Raw genomic sequence first — 21,689 nt, 5'->3', positions numbered from 1 at the left:
CAATGGATGACCTCTGACCTACAGGTGTACATGGACACTCAAGCACACGTATAGGAACCCACACTCACCAACATGGACACCGTGGTAGTTTGGATGAGAGTGAATACTTGGTCATGTGGTTTGACTACTTATTGGAACTGCTTGGGAAGGATTAGAAGGTGTGGCCTTGGAGGACCGGATTAGAGATTTTAAACGATCTCTCTGTCTCCAATTATGGATCAAGATATGAGCTCCCAGCTGTTCTTGCCATCATGCGCTCTAACCATCTGAGATAACAGCCCAAGCAAATGCTTTCCTGTACCAGTTCCCTTGGTCATGGTGTCTCTTCACAGCAACTGCAAAGTAACTAAGACAGGACCAGAGCATGGGCTATTGCTGTGACAAACCTGACCATACTGGTTTGGGGAGAAATGTGGAAGACTTTGGGACTTTGGACCAGGAAAGTGGCTGGATGCTGTAAATGGAGCTTAATGGGCCAGCCTAGTAAGAACATGGAAGACAGTTGTGTCAAGCCTTCTGTTGGCTAGGGAAGCCCAACTCAGGAGGTTTCAGAGGACCAGAGCAGAACACCACTAGTAGTTGAACTAGAGACCACTCCTGTGCTGTATTAGCAAAAACTGTGGATACGGTTTGCCCTTGCCCTAAAAATTTGCCTGAGGCAAAATTGAAACATAATAGATTAGTTTCATTGGCAAGGGAGATTCAAGGTAGCCTATCACTGATGGTCACATGGTTATTGGCAGTCACTATTATGCAGAGCTACAGTTAGAAACAGCAAGCAGGGCAAGAAGAAATGGAAAATGTTCAGCTGGGGGAAAAGAGAACTAGGAAACTAAGTGTTGTGTTGTGTTGTGTTGTGTTGTGTTGTGTTGTGTTGAAACAGACAAGATGAGGCCTGATGTAAACTGAAATAAAGGGAGGGGTGCCATCAGGGCAAGACCCAGCCCAAATAAACCTTTAATTTTTAAAAGGAAAATACCTGAGGAATTTTATGCTCCTACTAAGCAACAACAATTGAAAGCTTATGGAAATAGAAATCAAGGAAGAGGCCAGGCTCCATCCCAAGCAGGACCTGTACCTGGCACTGTGGTCCGCATGGTTCCAGCTGTAGAGTCATGAAGATACAGAATAAGGGAGACAGAGGATCATTGTCTACAGTCAAGGAGAACCACTGAGGCCAAGCGTGTGGCGGGGGAGACCCCTAAATCAAGGAGAGCTACAGACAGGAAGTGGAGCTGCCCAAAAGAGAGAAGTGTGTTGCAGTCAGCAAAGTTGGAAAGGCTGAGCTATCTAAGCCTTTGACATGAGACATGGGACTATAGGATTTGGAGTTTGGGCCTTGTTTTGGTTCAGTATTTCCTCACACTGCTCCCTTCCCCCCATTTTGTGATGGTAATATTCATTCTGTGCTGTTGTACATTGGAAGTATTTGGGGCTCTGCTTTTGTAGGGGGTTACAGTTAAGAGATTGCCTTGAGTCTGAGAAGATACTTGGACTTTTCAGCTTTGTGGAAACTGTAAAAGATGATGGGTACTTTTGAGGTTGGATTAAATGCATTTTGCTTTATTATATGGCTGCCAGCCTACAGGAACTAGGAAGTGGAATTTGGTAGTTTGAATGAGACTCCACCCCCACATTGGCTTATATAAACTTGGTCCCTCTTTGGGGGGATTGTTTTGAAGGTTAGAAAATGCTGTCCTGTTGGGAGGAGGCGACACGAGGGGTGGCCTTTGAGGCTTCAAGGTCTCACACCATTCTCGGTGCTCTCTCCACCGCACCATTCTCGGTGCTCTCTCCACTGCCTCCTTCAGATCCAGACGCAGGCACTCAGCTGTCCCTACTGTCATGTTTGCTGTTCCGCCATGGGCTCCACCCCTCTGAAACCATAAGTCCAGTTAAACAAGTTTCTTTTATAATTGGCTTTAATGTGATATCTATTCATGGTTGTCAGTTTGACTCATCTGAATTAACTAAAATCCTGTGAGGGTTTTTATTTTTTTTTAATTTTCTTAATTGGATCATTTGAAGTGGGAGACCCACTTCTAATCTGGATCACTGAGGTTGGAAGTTAATCTTTTAATCTAGACTTTTGAAGTGGGAAAATTCACCTTTAATGGGGCCACGCCTTCCACTGGCATCCTCTATTAAGAACAAGGAAGCTCTCTCTCCCTTCCCTTTGCTCATTTGTTCTCACCTTTCCTAGCAAGTTCATTCCTCCAATGGCATTAGAGCCTGCTTCTTTGAGATTCCAGCATATACTAAAGACCAGCTGAGACTTGTGGACTGAGCAATGACTGGATTCTTTGACATACTATTTATAGGCAGCCAATGTTGGATTATCTGGGTCACAGTCTCTAAATCATTTTAATAAATTTCCTTTCTATACATAGAGAGAGGCATTCTATAAATGCTTTGACTTAGAGAACCCTGACTAATACACTTGGCCAGGCTCTTTGTCATGGCGATAGTAACCAAGACAGACTTGATTATACATACACACACTCATAGATTCTATGAATTGTGATAAATGATTCTACCATGTAAACCTATGCAATAAGCCAACAAACTGTCCTCGTTTCTTTGCTCACTTGCATTCTTAAAATGTTTTTGCATTTATTTATTATATTGTGGAGAGTGATCATTTGCTACCACAGTGACCTCATGGAGGTCAGGGGACAACTTTCAGTGATCAGGTCCCTCCTTCCACTGTGTGGAGTCCAGGGAGGAGATGCAGGTCACCAGGCTTAGCAGTACGCACCTTTACCCTCTGAGCAGAGGCTTGCTTGGCTATTTTACCTGTGGTACTATCAGTGACAACCTAAAAGAATCTTCTCTCTCCCTTTCCCTCCACAGACCCTACGTTGTTACTGCTCTATGACCTCTTCAAACACAGCCTTTGCTGGTTATCCCAGCCTCTTGACAAGTAGTACCACAAGCTATGTGGATGGTGGGCAATAAGAGCTGGCATATCCCCCTAAAACATATATTTAGAAGATGGGTTCTGCTGTCTTTAATCACAAAGTAAAATTTTAATAATCTAGGTCTGTCAGGGAGGCTAAGGTTGGCTTTTATAGGTCATTTTATAGGCATCAATTAGCAGTTCCCAAGATTGTCCTTAAGAGCACTGGCAGGGCTAAGTAGAGCCAAATCTCTGCTCAGACACCATGTAGCAAATTCCCCTGGAAAAGGGTGTAGCCTACTTCTACTTCCCCATAGACTGGGGCTGTCTTAGAACACAGCTATGTTGGGACAATGAGAAGTAGCCCTGGATGCCAAGTTTTTTCTTCTTATCTGTTGCTGCTCAGATTCCTGCATGAAATGTTGTTAAAAAGGCAGTTATGGAAAACATTTCAAAGAAGACATCTGCTTTTCTAACCTGGCCTCTGAATTTATGGATTAATTAAAGAGCATTCATGAAAACAGGGGAATAAAATTCCCTAGTCTCCACATCATAATATACTGTTTAAATTCTAGGAGAAAATGTGCTAATGGCACCCAGCTGAGCTGTTATATGAACACACACAGCACCGAGAAGTCAAACAGAACATTCCCAAAACATGGAAGAATGGGTAATTGAAGCCTTTCTCAGAAATAGCTGTGTGTAAAAGGTGTGTTTTTATGGCAATCTCGTGAGCTTTGAGGAAGTGTGTTACAGAAGCAAATGTGTAGAATTCGTGAACGGGATCGTGAGATCCCATGCAATAAGCAGGTGCCTGGAAGTTCAGATAGGCCTGGTGCATGGACATGAAGCTCTTATGCTTACTAGTTATGTGAACTTAGGAAATGGCACCTCTCTAAGTTTTCTTTTTCTTTTTTTATCCATAACATGTTAGCAGCCAAGTCTGGCATAATTCTTGCAGCCATCAATGGTGTGGCTGTGTGAAACTGTGTCTGCCTGCAAAAGCCTCGTGACTTCCCACTCCCTCGGCCCACTGCTTTCAGTGACCTAGACATTCTCCCTGGGGCCTGGCCTCCTCAGGAACATCTGTGCCTCTACTGTGTGCTTGGGAGGCTCCCCAGAATTCCTGTAAAGGAACGTCTACTGCAAAGTTTCAGCATTGCTCTCTTGTGAGTCTACCCACTGCTTCTGGAAATGTCACCTGACCCTCTTCACGCTGCCCAAAGAGGAAGGGAGCCTCTCTCACACCTGCTAGAGCATCCATGATGTTGTCTCATAGTGCATAGTAACTCTTACTTAACACTGGAGATGGGGTGAAGTGATGAACAGTACACACACTCACATACACACACTCACACACACACTCACATACACACAGTCACACACACTCTCTTACACACACTCTCACACATATACATACTCATACACACTTTCACACACACTCTCTTACACACACACTCACACACACACTGACACGCACACACTCTCACACACTCAAACACTCAAATCGAAACTAAGTTAAAACAACATTCACCAAATATGAGGAAGCCCACCGTCACGGACACAGGACGTGGACCACATGTATTAAGTCACATTTGTTGACTTGATGTTTATTAGGCAATCTGGAAGATGGGATACTGGTCCCATTACACACTGATAACAGTGAATTCTCAAAGGACTGAGAAGTTGACATGAACCCTTGTAAAACATGGTGTGATACGGCTCTTAACGTCTCTTACTTGATCAGAAAAGATAAATTCATCTACTTTGGTCAGTTAACTGTCAGTAAGGCTATGGAAAATGACCAGTTAGGTTTCTTTTTTTTGTTGTTTGTTTTTTGTTTTTGTTTTTCGAGACAGGGTTTCTCTGTGGCTTTGGAGCCTGTCCTGGAACTAGCTCTTGTAGACCAGGTTGATCTCGAACTCACAGAGATTCACCTGCCTCTGCCTCCCAAGTGCTGGGATTAAAGGCGTGCGCCACCACCCCAGTTAGGTTTCTTGTTGTTTGTTTGTTTTTATGTCTTAAACATCAGTGTATTAAAAAAAAAAACAGCATTTATAGCTATTGTCAGTTTCAAAGCTCTCCTTTAGACCTTTGGGGCACTTCTTGTCATCCATATCCATTACATGAGAAAAAGGGAAGGAAAGAAGAAAGAGAAGGGGGAGGGAGGGAGGGAGGGAGGGAGGGAGGGAGGGAGGGAGGGAGGGAGAAGGGAAGGAAGGAAGGAGCAAAAGGATCAAACAAGGTCTTGAAGATGAAAGATGGAGACGAGGCGGCATTTGCAGAGAACTTCCCTTCAGGTCTTCCCTAAGTAACGACAGGCCCTTACCTCTTCCCAGGTTGACCTCCAGTTCCCTCGTGGGTGTCACCTCATCCCCTGGGCTGCTAAGTCCAGCTTCAGTGTTGGAGCGGTAGTGGCCAGGTGCTTGGGCTTCACCTGTTTTCTGTCCAACTGATTGGAGAGCATATAAAATATCAAAAAGCATAAGACAGGCCATGGGGACATTGGTATTTCACATGGTTTGAGTAAGACGGGCAAATTTAACTTAAACAAATTCACAAGAAAATGTGATTTGCTTTCAAAAATATATAAAGATTAAATAGCTACTAAGCTATGATTTTTGAGGAGAAAACACAACACACCGGAGTCAATCATGTAGTGAGGAGATTCATGCAAAGCAGCACTTCCAGGAAAATACAACAGCAGCCAGAAGCAGTGACAGTTGCCAAGTGCACACGCGATGGATGGTGGGACTAGAGAAGCAGCCGAGGTACCTTTCGCTTTCTAGAAATGTCTGTTCTTTCGCTTATGACACCAATCATTACTGCTCTTTTAAATTCCTGAACCTACGCATGCTGCCTCACCGAGTGTCCCGTTCATTAGGAGATTTAGTGATCTGACCTTAGTGCTCACCCCATATGGACATATGCTGTCATGGAATTCCTATCAGTCTGACAGTGCACATTCTCACATGAGTTTCTGTTCTATAACGCTGACTACTACTGTGGACCTGCAAGGCACAGGGGTCCAGGTTCAAGTCCAATCTTCCATGCTGTTTCCTCAGTTTACCTGTCTGTCAAAAGAGAGACGGAATCAAAGGTATCAGGAGGAGGAAGTGAAGTAATGTATAGAGTCACCTGAGCCCTCAGGGCAGCAAGTGCCTGTATACTAAGCATGGTGGGGCTGATAAGAGGCGTTTTCCGTGTTTCTTCACCGAAGCCCAAGCTGAGGTAAACTGTAAAATCTATTACGTTTGTCTTTAGTGTCTAACAACACTGTCTCCTCACTGCTGGTCATCTGATGGTCTGTGTTTAACTTCACTAATGCTACCATTTATCACCCCATCGATAACCTGGGATGGAGACCTGCCTTCAGGAGTAGAAAGACTGTGGGTCAGTCTCCTGTCTCCCCCTCTGCCTCCGTGCCTCTTCTCTCCTTCGCCTCTTCTTCCTCATCTTTGGCATCATGATGCGGGCTAATCCAAGGACTATACTTTAAGAGAAACAACTATGAGGCCATCTTGACCAGCTTAATAAACTTCTTTGAGGTAACTGGTGGTTTGGGAAGAAATAATGTGATATCTACAGGTGTCTCTCAGTGGCGAAAATAAATATTAAGACAAACAGAAAGAGGAACATTGTATAACTCAGATACATTGTTTACGATTCTGTTTGAACACTAGGTTTCTTCATTCACCCCTATGTACAAACTGAAACATTTACTCAGGACACTACAGTTTGGAGTTGACACCACTTCTTGACAACTCAGCTCCAGCTGGATGTGCTACTGAGTCAGTTTAGGACATTTGTGAATGGAGGACATGAACCTCACCTATCATTAACGTCCTTGTGATTTTCCCTCAGCTTTAACACCACTGAGAACTGACGAACTTAGAGGATCTCTTCTTAATTATGTTGAGGTCCTTCCTCCTTCTCATGGGGAATCAACTCCAGGGAGCTCCTTGTGTCTTTCTCTCTCATGCTCTTATGCAACAAATCCTGTGGATTGTGTGACATCTGGATCGTGACAATGTCCATGAGTCAGGAGAAAAGTTATAACTTTCCAAGTGCAACCCTTTATGGTTGTCCTGATTTCAAACAGAGCCAAGGGTGGGACACTTATCACCGATTGCACTGGCATCTTCAGTTTTCTGATTAGCCTCCTTGAATGGAGCTTTATGGTCCTTAAGTCTTACATCTTAGCACCTGCCAAGAGGCCAGCACACTGCAAAAAGCCGAACACTGGTGTAAATAAAATCAGACCATGAAATGCCAAAACTCAGGCTTTCATAGATAGGATAGAAACAGAATGCCAATAAATGTCTGAGTCACAAATACTTAATAATAAAAAAGTTTCAATCATTTTGAAGCACAGTCTGTCCATATGGTTTAAATGAATAGTTAGAAGTTTCTATAGACTCCTTATCATAAACTTGGATTCTAAGAAAAAGTAAGGCACAGAATGATGTTGCAATAAGGGCTCTAATTTGTCAACTAAACACAAATCTAGAATGCCATGTTTACTTTTGTGATTTTTTTTAAATAAAGTTTTCTGCATTATTACACAGTTCAGGTAAAACAAAAATCTCTAGAGAAATAAGAAATGGACAGGGATCATTCAAGAGCTTCCACTTACTGTGTGTTGGGGAAGTTTTAGGGATTTTGTTTGTTTCTATGAAGTATCAAGTATTTTGTAGCCAGCGGGGCCTGAGGAAGAATTTGGGCAGTGCAAAATGAGAAGCCCAGTACACAAACTAAAAACCCTGGTGAAGCCACAAAACATAAACGTCAGTCTGTCCATCTTACACTGCCCTTAGTTCTCACTATTACCTCTCTTTTCCACAATTTCAGGTGTCAAAATGCAAGCAAGCGCCTTCGCTGGTAGCCCTGTGCATCTTTTACATTCTCTGCCTGTTCCTTCAAGGACAGGGAGTTCATCCCTTCTCCTCTGCTAGCGCTGAAACAAAATGAACTGGTCCCATCGTAAACATGCAAAGAATACTGAGCTGCTCCACAGCAGAGGAAAATGATGCCAATGGCTGTATCGGAAATTCTAAACCATAAAAATCCATGGAAGCAGAGTGGAGACACAGGCAAGTTCACTCTAAGTCCACAGTCACCTTGGAGAGTATCTCTGTGCCTCGATCACCCGTTGTAGGGGATCAATTACCGTCCCCGAAACTGATCCTGACAGACTTGCAGCTAACCTCATCGACCTCCACAGTGAAGATGCTTTGATGTTACCTGTGACATTGAAGCATGGCGCACAAAACTCAGAATTAATTATAAGTTCAAGGCCACAGCTGTTCAAGGACAGATTCCATCCTCCCTACAGGAGGGAGCGTTGTCTTCCTAAAAGTTCAGATCATGTCATCTGTCCACTCTGAAATTTCCATGGCAGAATAAGTACTTCGCAGAGGTCTGTAAGTCTACCTCGGCTCCCCTCTGCCTCTCCTCCTCTCTCCCTCTCCCTGTTCCTGGCTCCCTCCTCTTCCCCTTTCTGCCTCCCTTCCACCTTATTCCGCTACACTGGTTTTCTTCCCAAACTCTGTCCGCAGTCCAGGGCTGAGGCTCCTAGCTGTCCCTCAGATCTCCGGCAGGTGACAGAGTAGCTGACCTCTGTCCCTTCCTCATGTCTCTGCTCAAATGTACCATTAGCAGAAAAGCCAGCCCTCAAAAGGTACCCTCAACAATCATTCTGCCTCCTCATTTGCACACCAGGTAAACCACCATGCTTAACGATCCATGTGTCAAACGTATTTCCTCCCTGATCACAAACTTTGTATAGTCAAGGACTTCGTCATATTCACACAAAGAACCGTGTTGGACACAAAGTGTATGCCGGGTGTGGCAGAAGGAATCCACTGAAACAGATGCCTGAATATGTCCACACACAGTGGCAGAAGGAATCTACCGGAACAGACGACCGAATACTTCCACATTCACTCAGACCTTGTTCTTAGACCTCAGCTCAGCTCAGATTTGTCTGCTCTCATTCAGACCTGTTTTATCCTGTGCACGTAACAACAAATCACATTTTACTTTAGTCATACCCTTACTTCGGATTAAATTACACAGGCTGACTATTCTTAATTTATACCTAAAAACACAGAATGAAGCCGCAGATACAGGTCACTGGTAGAGCGCTTGGCTAACAGGCTCAAAGCCCTGGGTTCAGTCCCAACATCACACACACACACACACACACCAGAAATTACTGAATTTCTATATGTCTTCTAAATTATTTTTTTTTGTCTTCTAAATTATAACTAACAGAAAACACTACTTGCCCGTTATTTTATGTTCACATTCTGTAAGTATATCCTATAAAATGTCTAGAACCGTGAGTGTTTTCTTAGCTATAGCCACACATATGAGGAAGACAGGAAGACAGAATCACCAGATTTCCTGACACTCTGTCCTCCTCCCTGTAATACTTAAACTTTTGAGGCTATTGTTTGTGAGCAAGAAGAAAGTCCATCAATACCCACAAAAAACCTGTAACTTTTGATACAGAAATTATACTTTTTATAATCTTGAGGAAATATTTGTGAATTTGAAATAAATAGGTAATCAAACACAAAAGAACTGCTAATCATAGAATTAAAAAATGTATCAAAATAAGTGTGGGAAAAAATAAATATTCAGCAATAGGGAAAAGGTTAGATTCTGAGGAAGCCCAAGAATGGAAAACATGGACGTTAAGGATGCTCATCAGAGCCACACAGCAGTGTTTGTAGAGTCTCATTGTAGCATAGGCAGAGCATGCTTTATAAAAGCTTAATAAATGTATAAAATACAACAATTAACTGTAAAATGTCAGATTGAAAATTTAAAAACTTACCAAACAATGAAAGTGATTTTTCATGTAATAAATGTTAGAGTATTTTTAAACTACCTTTTTTTCTAGTTTATATATAGATATTATTGAAGAATAAACATTAACAAAGTTAACTCATGTATTAAAGCTTAGCAAGGATAAAAGTCTCATTCCTGGCCTTCCAGTGTCAAACCTGTTCATAAAAAGATTATAAAATACCTGTGACATTAGAGGCATCATGTAAAATGTTTCCCAATGTATTTGAGAAAATAAACAAATATACTTACCATTTCTAAAATATGAGGGATAAAATCTACTGATATGTTCAACACTTGTTATTTTATTCATCAGCATATTACAATCCATTGTATGGCAACCCTACTTTCCAAAAACTATTTACTTATTTAAATATATGTAAAAATCTATGCTTCAAATATTTCAAATAACTTTTCCTTTCTGTCATTGATTTTGATGCATGGTATTACAGGATGAATAATTTATTTTCTGTAAGTTCTTCTGGTTGTTTCCTATTGCCCATGTCAAGTGATTCATGCATTCTTAATTTGTTTGAAATGTTTAGAACACTGAACAGTATCCCCCGCTTGAAAGACCATATCCTTATTCTGCAAACCTATGCAGATCGCCTTGCATCCCACACACACCTTGACACACGTGATAAAGAGCCTTGGTATCAGGACTCCGTGTGTGCACCCGTGTGCCTTTGTTAGAGAGGGCAGAGGGGCAAGAGTTTGAAGAGACGTGACAAGGGGAGCAGAAGTCTGAGGGAGGGCAGATTTAGAGATGGAAAGGCAGGGTTTTAAATGAAGCTAGTGAGAGACTGATGCGAGTGAGCACAAGGCAGACTGGAGAAGGGAAGGGGTTGAGTCTCCTCGAAGCTTCCAGAAGCTTGAATTTTAGCTCTGTAAGATTTCTGATTTCATCTTAAGAAATGCTTTATAGTAAGCGTGTTAAGTCTGTTCTACCTCACTACAGCAGCAATATTGAAGTTAGACAAAATACTTATCAAATATATTATGTCCCTTACATTGCATTAATATATATAATATGTATAGTCCTTGAAATGAAGATGTATTACTTCTATGTGTGTGTGTATATCTACACACAGCAGCAACATAAAGGATAGATATGCACACATACTTACATGTGTCATTTATACACACAGTAACTTGATATAGGTCTACATTTTATTGATATGTTACAAATCTGTAAGTATGAGATGGCCTTCTGCTCATCTTAAGAAATACAGTGTGTCTCTATGAAATTGCTGATATTTACACTATATGACTGTATTACAGGCCACAGAATAGGAACAATTTCTAGGATGTTTCCAGATTTCCTGCGGATACAGATCCTGGTCACTGGTGAGACCCTCCATGACCAAGGCTACTGCAGGGCTTCTCCAGCAGGGCAGCAGAGCCATGCTAGGATGGGAGAGCTGGCTTAAGGAAGACTGTCATTGTTGGCCCTTGCACAGTATTCAGGGACACAGCTCAGGGCTGCTGTCCTCAAACATTAGTCATAGACATTTATTTTCCTAAATATATGTGAATTATTTATCCCTGAAAGAACTTTCAAAACTTATTTTATCCTGAAAACAACCCAGTGATACTTTGTTCTGAATTGTAGTAGAGCACACCAATAAATTATGAGATTACACAGGCCTTCATGTGCATATAGATCATAAAACCCTGGAGGGGACATAGAAACAGAAAAGGGAGACATGAGGATGCTGGTCACAGAACATGTGACATCCAGGCAGGAGGGGCATTACTGGTCATGGAAAGAGAAAAGAGGGAAGAATGGAGGAGAAAAACTGTCAACAAACACAAATTACATATGCAAATATCATGCTGAATTCTAATACTTTGTATGCTGTTTTTTAAAATGAAGAAAAATACCGAGTTTTCTGACATGAAAACAATGATAAAAATCGTTATAGAAGTTTGTTTTCCTCTTCTGGAACTCAAATACAGAGCCCACATATGCTGGGCAAGCCCTGTTCTCCTGAGCTGTGATGCCAGCCCACACCTCAGTCTTCTTCATTGGTAACTAATAAATTATGTACTTTTCCTTTGTCTGTTATGCTCTACCAGGATATAATGACAACATCCGAGATCAAAGATACTGTTTTTATCAAAGTGTTTCGAGAATTTTAATTCACTAAGGCAAATCCTTTTGAAATGTACTATTTGTGGTATAATTCAAGGGCCAAGATTGATACCCCTTCCAGTAATAACCTAAATAAATAAATTCCTCAAGTTTTTTGGGGGGCCATTTAAAAATATAAGATCTATTTTTAGCTTATCCTAGCTCCTTTTCTGGGCTTACTTGATGGTCATGCCCTGCTGAGACCACTGATCTGGACACTTTGCTCATGGCCCAACCTTGAAGCTTGCATCCAGCCTCAACATCCTTACCAAGCACATGCTTCATGAAAGCTTGCTTTCTTTTTTAAAATAAAATTTGTGAATAAAATGTAATTATATCATTTCCCCTTTCCTTTCCTTTCTGCAAGCTCCTCCCTTGTACTTTCCCTGCTTTCCTTCAAAGTCATGGCTTCTTTTTCTTTAATTGTTGTTATGTATGTGTGTGTACACACTATTATATATGTAATATATACATAAAGTATATATTGTTATCTATACACATAAAGAATATATTACATAAAGTATATATACATATATACATAAAGTATATATTGTTTTATATATACATAAAGCATATATTACATATATATGTAACTAAATATTCAAATACATCCTGTTTAGTGCATACAGGATTACTTGTATATGTCTTCAGGACTGCCCATTTATTTGGTGTTGAATAATCAATTGGTACACTCCTCCCTAAGGTAAACTATTTCTCCAACGCTCAGCATTGCTCAGTTCCCTGTAGTTCTTTGTCTTGAATCCAGGCATTATGAGCTTTCTCCCTCCACATTAGCATGCCTACTGGCGTCATCCTTGTTCAAGTCATGGTAGGCAGCTCTATCAAAGTGATCTTAGCTGCGTGGGACTTGTCCTACTTTGAACTTTTACATGTCACATCCCTTCCTCATTCTAGACATAATTAGTGACATCAGCCCAGTGGTCAAGTCTTCTAACACTTTCTGGAAGGAGCTTCACTACATCCTTGTCTTGACTATACTACCATGACATACTACAAGGCTACATTAGCAGTAAGACAGACAGGTAACTATTTAATATCTTCTATTCCTAGATGGAGGCCTGAATAGTTCAGTAACAGCTTTTAGAGATCTAAAACGTATAACAATTAAAAGCACTTAAAGTTTTAAATACATAGTTGGATTCATAATATTAAACTGTGAATCAGATTTAACTGGGAACCCAGCAGCTCTTCTGGTGCACTGTTGGGGAGACAGATGAGAGCAAACGGTGGGGACCTGGAGGCCTGGAAGGATACAGAGAAGCAGCTATCAGGAAGACACAATTCACTAGCCATAGACTGGGCTCTGTCCATTTCTTGTCTTCTCCGAGGTGACAGAAGCCTCTGACCTTCCATGTGTCTGTGGTCCTGGGGATCCATTGTCCCACCTTAAACTTCTCTCATCAAACAGGACCTGCCCACACACCCTGGAAACCCAGTGACCATGAAAGAGCTCAGTGTCAGAGTATAGTTCAGAATGAAATAGCTTAGGAAATTTTAATAGTTGTGTATGAATCTAATCTGCAATGACAGGGAGACAATAGAAGTCTCTAGAAGCTCTGGGGCCACTCCACCTGACCCAGTTCTGGGACTGCCCCTTGGCTCTTCAGTTCTTGGCAAAACAACCTTCTTAAGAAATGGCTGCTTCCCCCGGAGAGAAGAGATGGCCATGGTTATGATGCAATGAGTTCACATCCAACATACAGCCATGCATAGGACACACTAAGCACCATCCACATGAGTTATACATATACAAATGTATATACCACTCGGAACAAACAGCAGCGTTAGCATCGACCTCTAAAAAGCCAGACATGTCTTTGACTTTCACACGCGTATCGTGTTTTATTTGATTTTTGAGACAGAATTACCATAGGAAGGAATTTACAGAAAATAGGAAACAGGCTATGTAAGAATGATCAAGTCATTTTTAAAATGCAATAGAAGGAAAACAGCAAGCTGAAAATACATGTGAAATTCTGTGACAAGGAGAAAGGCAAATATAGAATCCTTCCAGAATCATCCAGATTGATTCCCCAGCTCTGGCAGTCGCATTGACACAAATCAGCTTCCATGCACAGGTACGTGAGTGAGCGTGGCACCTCATTGGCCGTGCGTGAGCATGGCATCACCTTATTGGCTGTACTTACCCTCTTCTTCCAGCCCAGAGAGGTCGGCTATTCTGTCCTCCACCACGGAGGTGCCTCCTTCCTGGAGCTGGCTTCTAACCTTTGCCTCTGGGAAAGCAGACTGCCCAGACGTCTTGGGTTCTGTAATCTCTTTGGTTACCTCCACTGGTTCTTCCTCAGCAGGCAAACAACTAACCTCTGTCAGCGGAGGCTCGTGAACCTCTTCTACTTTAGTGATTTCTTGCTCCTCGATTTCAGTTTCCAAGGACTCCTCAACTGGGATATGGTACTTTCCTTGGTCGTCACTTTCGTGTAGGTCCTGAGAAGAGGAACTTCTGGAACTTCCCCCTGCACTGTTTCCGGAGTGCACATCTGTGCTCGGCTCCGCAGATTCGTCTTCGCTTTCACTGGAGTAGGGGTGACTTCTAGACGAGTTCGAAGAAACGGTCTTAATATCTGCAAAAAATAAAATGGTAACATCTTCGCTATATAGTAAATGTGTCAGCTGATAGGGAACTATAGTGGGAAGAAATCATATTAACCCATCAACAAACTTTAGGGAGAACGGATCACTTTCTCAGTGTATTCTATGTTATTATCATGATTAAAAACTGATCTGCAAACTACCAAAGATTTTTGGCTTGGTTTGGATTTACTTTTATTTTTGTGATGGTTATTTAATTGTGTCTTATTTCAAGACAGTGTTTCACTCTACGGTTCACACTGCCTTTATACCCCATGGGTTCCAGTTCCTACCTCCCAATTGCTAGGTATTAAAGGTCTGTGCCCCCAAGCCAGTTTAATAGATCACATTTAACAGAAAACCAACTCCAGGTTTGAATTCTCTTTCAGAATCTCTAGAGAGGCTATAAATACCTTTGCTATTAGAAATTTCGGGTACTACTTTGTTTTTGTAGGAACACATATTGACTTCTACTGTTTAATCACAGCAGTAATGTCAAATATTTTTATCTACTGTAAAATCTACCACCCTAGAACACTCTGGCATCTGGGTACCATCTTTGCACTCACAAAGCAGCTGGGCATTAGGAAATGTGTTTGGGGTATGTGTGTATGTAGATAACATCTTTTCTGGAGTCCCTATAAGGGAGACATTAAAAGGAAGCTGCCCGAGAAGAAGATAAATTGAGTATGAGCTCCAGGAAAGTGTCTTCGGGGAGTTAGGAAGCCAGGCAAGCACGGGAGACAGTCAGTCAATGAGCTGTTTCCAGAATCAGCTCAACTCAGCTGGCAGTTGGGCTAGGAGGGATGTAATGGGCTTAAGAGCGAGCAGGTTTTCTCACTTTGAACTACAGAGATAATTGGCTGTGGGCCACCCTGTGGGGAATATAAACTCCCTGGTTTCTCCAGGCAGTTTATGCCCAAGGGTGAAAAACTTCGGGCAACCTAAGGCAATCTATGAAAGAGGACAGGGTGGAGAAATAACACTGCAGATCACAGAGCCAAAATAGAGGCCCCAGATGCACTGCCAGAAGGATATATGCGAGAAACATACAATAGTCAAAAATGGCTTGCATGTGAACTCTATAAGGCTTGTGGAAACTTCCCAAGAGTGAACCTACGCGTTGAATCCGTGAAAGAAAGGGGCGCAATTGTAAAAGTCCCTGATTCCATTGTTTCAGACAAGAAAAACACAAGCTCATGTTTGCTTTAAAAAACAAAGTTTGTTCTGAACTTAAAGTTATTTTGCAGAAAACACTTTGTCTTTTGAGGGTACCAGGGACCAAACATGCATATAGAATATACTAACTAGTGGGAGTCCCAGAGCTTCCTGCTCTTCCAGATTTAGTTCTTCCGTGTTCCACATTCACTTAGCTGACTTTTGTATCACTGTACGATGCTGACACATTTGGCTGGGCCAGCTAATGTGGAACTAAAGACGAGAAAAAATGCCAGTCTTTCCTTCGTCATCCTCCTGTCCCTCTGGCTCTGCCAGCAATCTATATCACAGCTCTCTATATCAGTTTAACTATAGCCACAGAGACATGCCAACACTTCCAAGGCACTAGTGAGGCTCTGTTAAGCAGCAGCCTCTCTGAAACACCATTCTTGTCACCACAATCCCTGGGCAAGCACCAGGTGACTCTGTGCTTCTAGAGAACCCTTAGTTGGGCCATGCACTCTCTGTTCTCCCCCAAAATTTAAGGGAAACAACTCACACTTATTAGTGGGTGACTCTACCCAATGTATCATTTTAGGACATGTCGTTCAGCACAATCAGAGACCCCAAGGCTGCACGGGCCATCTGAATGTTGGCAGGATGATTCCCACTTTGGGTTCTGTGAACTACTCACAGGCTACCTTCCTGTCTTTTTCAGTAGCTTCTATTAGGTATATTATTTTATTTCAAAAGACCGACAGCTCATCCTGGTTCAATTTTGAGTATGTTCAGTAAAGAAAGAAGGGGAACTGTGTGGCCTCTCAGTAGCTAGGGCACCTGCCCTCCAATACAAAATCCTTTCCATTTCCAAATGTCTCCCTCATCTCCTGGTGTAATTGACTCTCACTCTCACTTCTTGCTCCGTATCTGTGCAGACACTGGGGTAAGACAGGGATTGCAGAAAAAGCAAAAGGTTTGTGCAATGAGATTTCCACAACGAGTTTTACTTCTCTTAGAAATAAGGCAAAATTTACATTAAAAACTTCCAAATAAAACAACTTTGAGGACATATTTGAAATTGTTTGTCATTAGAACAGAGAAGCTACTGGAGGTACAAAGTAAAGCCACAGCCTCTTGCCTGGTTCCATTTTTTTCCACAAAGTCCCTCTCCTGTTACTGAGAGAGCTTGTTGCTGATCTCCTTGTCCAGGAAAAGATCTGTACTCAGTGTCTGAGGCTCTGCCAAAGCCAACTGCACATCCCCCACTGTTTCTGTTCCTAGGAGGATCATGGTCATCCCCAACTTTCCTCCCTTTCTCATACCATTAACAGTGCAGACGGCCTGCCTGGACTCACCTATCCCTTAAAGCTGAGAACATCCAATGTGCCAGGAAATAGTCTACAAAGAAAAGAGAGCCACGGCCTCTCCTTCCAGCTGGAAGGCAGGCCCTTCAATGACTAGTGATTTGCTCATGTTTGCAGACCAGATGGATAACTGTGCTGTTCCCTGGGGTACTGGCTCATTTTCCTAGCGGTCGTCGTGAAGAGCTCTCAGAAGCTGTGGATCCGCTCTTCCTACCCTCAGAGTCTGCACGGTCTTCACCAAGGGCAAGCTTGTTTTTTAAAAATTATTCCCACACTCTTCAGCACGTAGCAAACTTGAAAACTTGCTAGTTCCTCAGAGTCCTGGTTGTCACCCTGTTTTGTCACTTCATTGTTGTTTACGCTAGAATCTAAGGTACTGTGTTTAATTATACAACTTGAGTGGTTAATTTCTATTAAAAATTGACATCAAGCCAATAAAGCCACAACTTTTTCCTACTGTATTACCAATGGCACCTTTCTTATTACTAAGTTTAAGAATTCAAAACAAAACCTTCACTTCACAAATAACACTTCCTTTGTTCTTCCGATTTGGCAAAGGCACATGAATTCATATACTAATGGTTCCTGCTTATAGGCATGCACGTGTGAACTATTTCCCTCTCATCCCAGCTACCAGGGTTCAGGTGAAATCTTCACATGCAATATAACAACAAAGAGTTGGTACTCAGTGAACATTCTAGAACAGTGCCACTCAACCTTCTTAATGTTGCTCCCCTTTAGTACAGCTCCTCATGTTGTGGTGACCCCCAACAACAAACTTCATAACGGTAACTTTTCTACTGTTATGAATTATAGTGCAAACATCTGATGTGTAGGGTATCCCACAGGTTGAGCACCACTGTTCTAGAATGAATAGATGTTTTAAAACATAGAAATACAAATTAAATTAATGTATAAGCTCACCATTCGTTGTAAGAGCAGGTATCCGGCCCTCAACAGGTAATCAGTTATCACTCACTGAAATATGTGAATTCACCATTGAGTTAAATATATACATTATTTTATAAGGACATATCTGCTGACCATACAGCTATGACAGGAAAAAGGGGCCCCAGCGGGTAGCCGCCTCTACACTGTCTGACTGAACTATCTAAGCTGTATAGTGAATTTAGTATTGAGACCAGAACAAATCACATCGTACTGTACTGTGTAAATCTTTATGCTTTTGTATTATGAGCTGGTCAATCAGTCTTCCTTCAGAAGTTTGCTGAGTGACATCATAACTATATAACCATGTGCATTTAGAAGTGTAGAGAGGCCTGGTGTGGTGACACATGCTCTTCTGTTTCCAGAATATGCAAGGCCGAGACAGAAGGATCTCAAGCTCAAAGCCAGCCTCAGTCACATAGTGAGATCACACATCAAAGAAGACAAAGTCATAGCGGAAGACCTCATATGAAAGTATTTGAATGTAGACTAAGCAATGGTGGATTTAACCATCTTTCTTGAATCTATGACTTCCTTCTTCAGCAGCCAGCAGTGGGTTAAGGAACCCATGTTATTAAGAAATGACTGAAGCTGGAGAGGAGGCTCAAGGGTTAGAAGCACTCACTGTGCGTGCAGAGGACTTGGTTGTGTGCTCAGCACCCACTATCTACAATCGCAGTTATAAGGCACGAAAGACGTTTTATGGCCTCCACCGGAACCAAGCAGGTGCACCACAGACTTCCATGCATGTAGGCAAACATGCATCCACATTAAACAAAATGAAAAGAAACAAATAATGACAAGCTGTGCAAAAACAAACACATAAAGTGTGTCTATCCATTGTGTATAATTTCCTCATGGCTCTCCCCTACCCAGGATGTGGGCGTATGACCCTGCAGTAGTCAGCTCGTCGAGTCATGTCCAATACAATATTAATGCAGAAGGGGAACTTGCCATGGGTTTCTCTTCAAGTTCATAGCCAATATGACCAAAATACACTGGGTACATCTATGAAATCCTCAAAGTATATATTTAAGCAAAAAAATAAAACCCCAAGATGGTAAGAATCTTAATTGCAGTAAATTGAATGTTTGGCGACTCTGAGATTTTAGGTCTATGGCATCGGCTTTATCAGACTGAAGAACACACAAGTGAACTATTATAAGACAAATATGTGCTTCAAATCTGGCTCTTTGAGTAGTTGGAGAAACAACATTGTCTTCCTCCTGCTCTCCGGTCTGTCTTCACCGCCTCTCCCTTTTTTTGTTCTCATGAGTAATTATTTAGCTTTGACCTCCAAACTGCCCAGGAAAAGTGCATTCCTGGTCACACAGTGTTTTCCCTACCAGACTCACAGCGTTCATCTTTAACAAAGCATTTTCTGCTGGTAAATTAGTGTCCGGGGTTGCGAACACAAATGCAGAGATCAGAAGCCATTGTCCCTTTGAAATGGCAGGAAGCAGCACACGCCATTCCTGGAGCAGGGTCCTCTCTGAGTCGGCTCTCCTCCATCACTCATGGGCCACTCGACAGTGGATTCATCAAAGTGTGCAGCGCAATTGTGAGCTGGCAGTTTAAACAGGGCTGACTTGTCACGAGAGTGACAGCCTGGGCAATTGTTTGCCCCTGGGAACAGGTGCAGGCAGGTTCAAATGAGACACATCCAAACACTAACAGCAAGATTCTTAATCATGTCAATAAGAGGGATGCACAGGTGTCTGGGATTCTGCACCCATGCTATGCCTCTCACTCTTTTGTAGGTGAAATGCTGCGTTTTCCATGAAATCCACTGCACAATATTGTCATCTCTAATAAATGCTATGTATTAGCTGGATGAAATCGCTAACTCTTACACATCACATACTAAGAAGCCTAGTTTTGAGCAACACAATGGAATCTGATTAAAATGAAGGTCCAGAAGACAGGAGGCCTCCTGGGAGGACACAGACAAGCAGTGAGACAACTGTATCTCAGAGCACTGGCAAAGTGGCAGGGTCTATGCACACTCAGGACTGGACGGGCCCCGAAAGGACTCTGAGAATTCCGTTATTGAAATGACAAGAGAAAATAGCTTTCCAGTTCAATTCTGTCTCAAAAGTTTCCCAGCGTTTGTGAAGTGACTGTCCTGGTGGCTCTCATTCCATAACTATTTAAAACATTATCTATTCTGCCTCTACGTAATTCTACGTAACTTTTTCAGTTCAGACTAAGAACCACATACCATGAATATTAGCCAGAGATCACACAGCCAAAGTACATTAGAAGGCGCGATGTCAAAATATGCCCTTTAAACGTATCTACAAAGTCTCTTGTGATACTGTCTTTAAGAGAATAGCAAAGCAACACACCATCCTGGTTTTCTTAGCATGGTTGTGTGTGCTAATCATCTGTGTAATTTGAGAGACAACATTTAATACATGGAAAATGTCTGAAAACTGACCTCCTACTGGATAGGGTTAAAGGGATTAACTCAATCTGCCCCAGTGGACAGAGTCACTGAAGGGAGACCTTACAAGGCCTAGGAATGGAGAGGATTTATTCATGGAGAGAAAGCACGATCTAGGGAAATTTAGAAATTCTGTTTTTACTTCCCCTTTGTAAAAACAAAGCAGAAGTAGCAAAAGAAGCCAAAAGGCCTCTGAGCTGTAGAACTGCAGGAAACAAATTCTTTCACCAGGCTGAATGGTGATTTTAATTGTAGGTAGATAGATATGTTCTGCTTTTGGGAAACCTATCTTTCCTCCAAAGTGCAAGCTTGGAGCTTTGGTTATAATTGCGACTGAATTGCAGAACTTCCTGGCTATATGACTTTGGAATTATTTGATTCCACTATTTGCGAGTTTGCGTATTGCAAAATGTAGATAAAAGGGGAAAGTAATTGCTCTGAAGGTTGTTTAAGGTAGATGTGCCCCCCCCACAGGCACTGTGGAACTCAGTCTTTCTGAGCAGGGGTCACCAGGTGAGCTACAGCACGGCCAGGTACACATGGCAGCGGCCAGCGCCAGACTCACCATCACTATTGGTATTCAGTAGTCATGGCGCAGATAATCGGAGCTGCCCCTGGAAGGAAGAAAAGAAGATCTGCCCATCCCTTTCTCTTGGTGAACATAAAAGCTTATTATGTTAGGAAAATCTATTTGATCTCCAGAAAGTAGAAAGCTCAGACAACTAGATAGTCAAGGAGTTCACAGGATCTTTGCGACAGCAACAGCCTAATATTTTCACCCTGTTACAGAGGACATGAAAAACCAAGCCATTTGTGTCCCTAATCGCTTATACTTATAGCAAATGCATTTTAATGTATTTATAGACAGACAAATCACTTGGATAATTCCTTTGAAAATATCGACTAAGACGAAACATTTTTTCTATACGATAGCACCATTTTCTATTGAATTATTTAGGTCTGAGTCATAAAGAACTATGAACTGAACTCCATACGTATATTCAAACTGACACATTATATTTTACACAAATTTTGTGTAAGAAACTTAAAATGCAAATATCTACAGAAAAGATCCATCTCAACATATTAAAATACCTAAATGTTTGAGCAATATAATAAATATGAACGTCAGTTTTATTTGCAAATACACCAAATCACCGTCATTCACTTTTTACCTTGACTGTCGGGCAGTTTAGTACTAAAGATGCTGTTCACATCCTCATGGACCCTTTCCTGCTTTGAAACAAAACTGTTTTCTCTTTTACTCTATGTAAG

The 21,689-nt window shown here is 41.9% G+C and overlaps 1 protein-coding gene across 3 annotated transcripts in view; it reads right to left on the bottom strand.

The window, feature by feature from the left end:
• Positions 1-21,689, bottom strand: part of Erich3 (glutamate rich 3) — a 91,965-nt gene that overhangs the window by 6,964 nt on the left and 63,312 nt on the right. For all 3 annotated transcript variants that reach the window (XM_057793949.1, XM_057793947.1, XM_057793948.1), the window contains 2 exons: positions 14,057-14,491; positions 5,229-5,351 (listed from right to left, as the gene is read on the bottom strand). In XM_057793949.1, the coding sequence (XP_057649932.1) occupies positions 5,229-5,351; positions 14,057-14,491 (558 nt within the window). The remainder of the gene's footprint in view (positions 1-5,228; positions 5,352-14,056; positions 14,492-21,689) is intronic.

This window comes from Chionomys nivalis, chromosome 18 (assembly GCF_950005125.1).
Source record: "Chionomys nivalis chromosome 18, mChiNiv1.1, whole genome shotgun sequence".
In the NCBI taxonomy this organism is placed as follows: Eukaryota; Metazoa; Chordata; class Mammalia; order Rodentia; family Cricetidae; genus Chionomys; species Chionomys nivalis.
The sequence above is the reverse complement of the archived record's forward strand: the minus strand, read 5'-3'. Positions and strand labels throughout refer to the sequence as shown.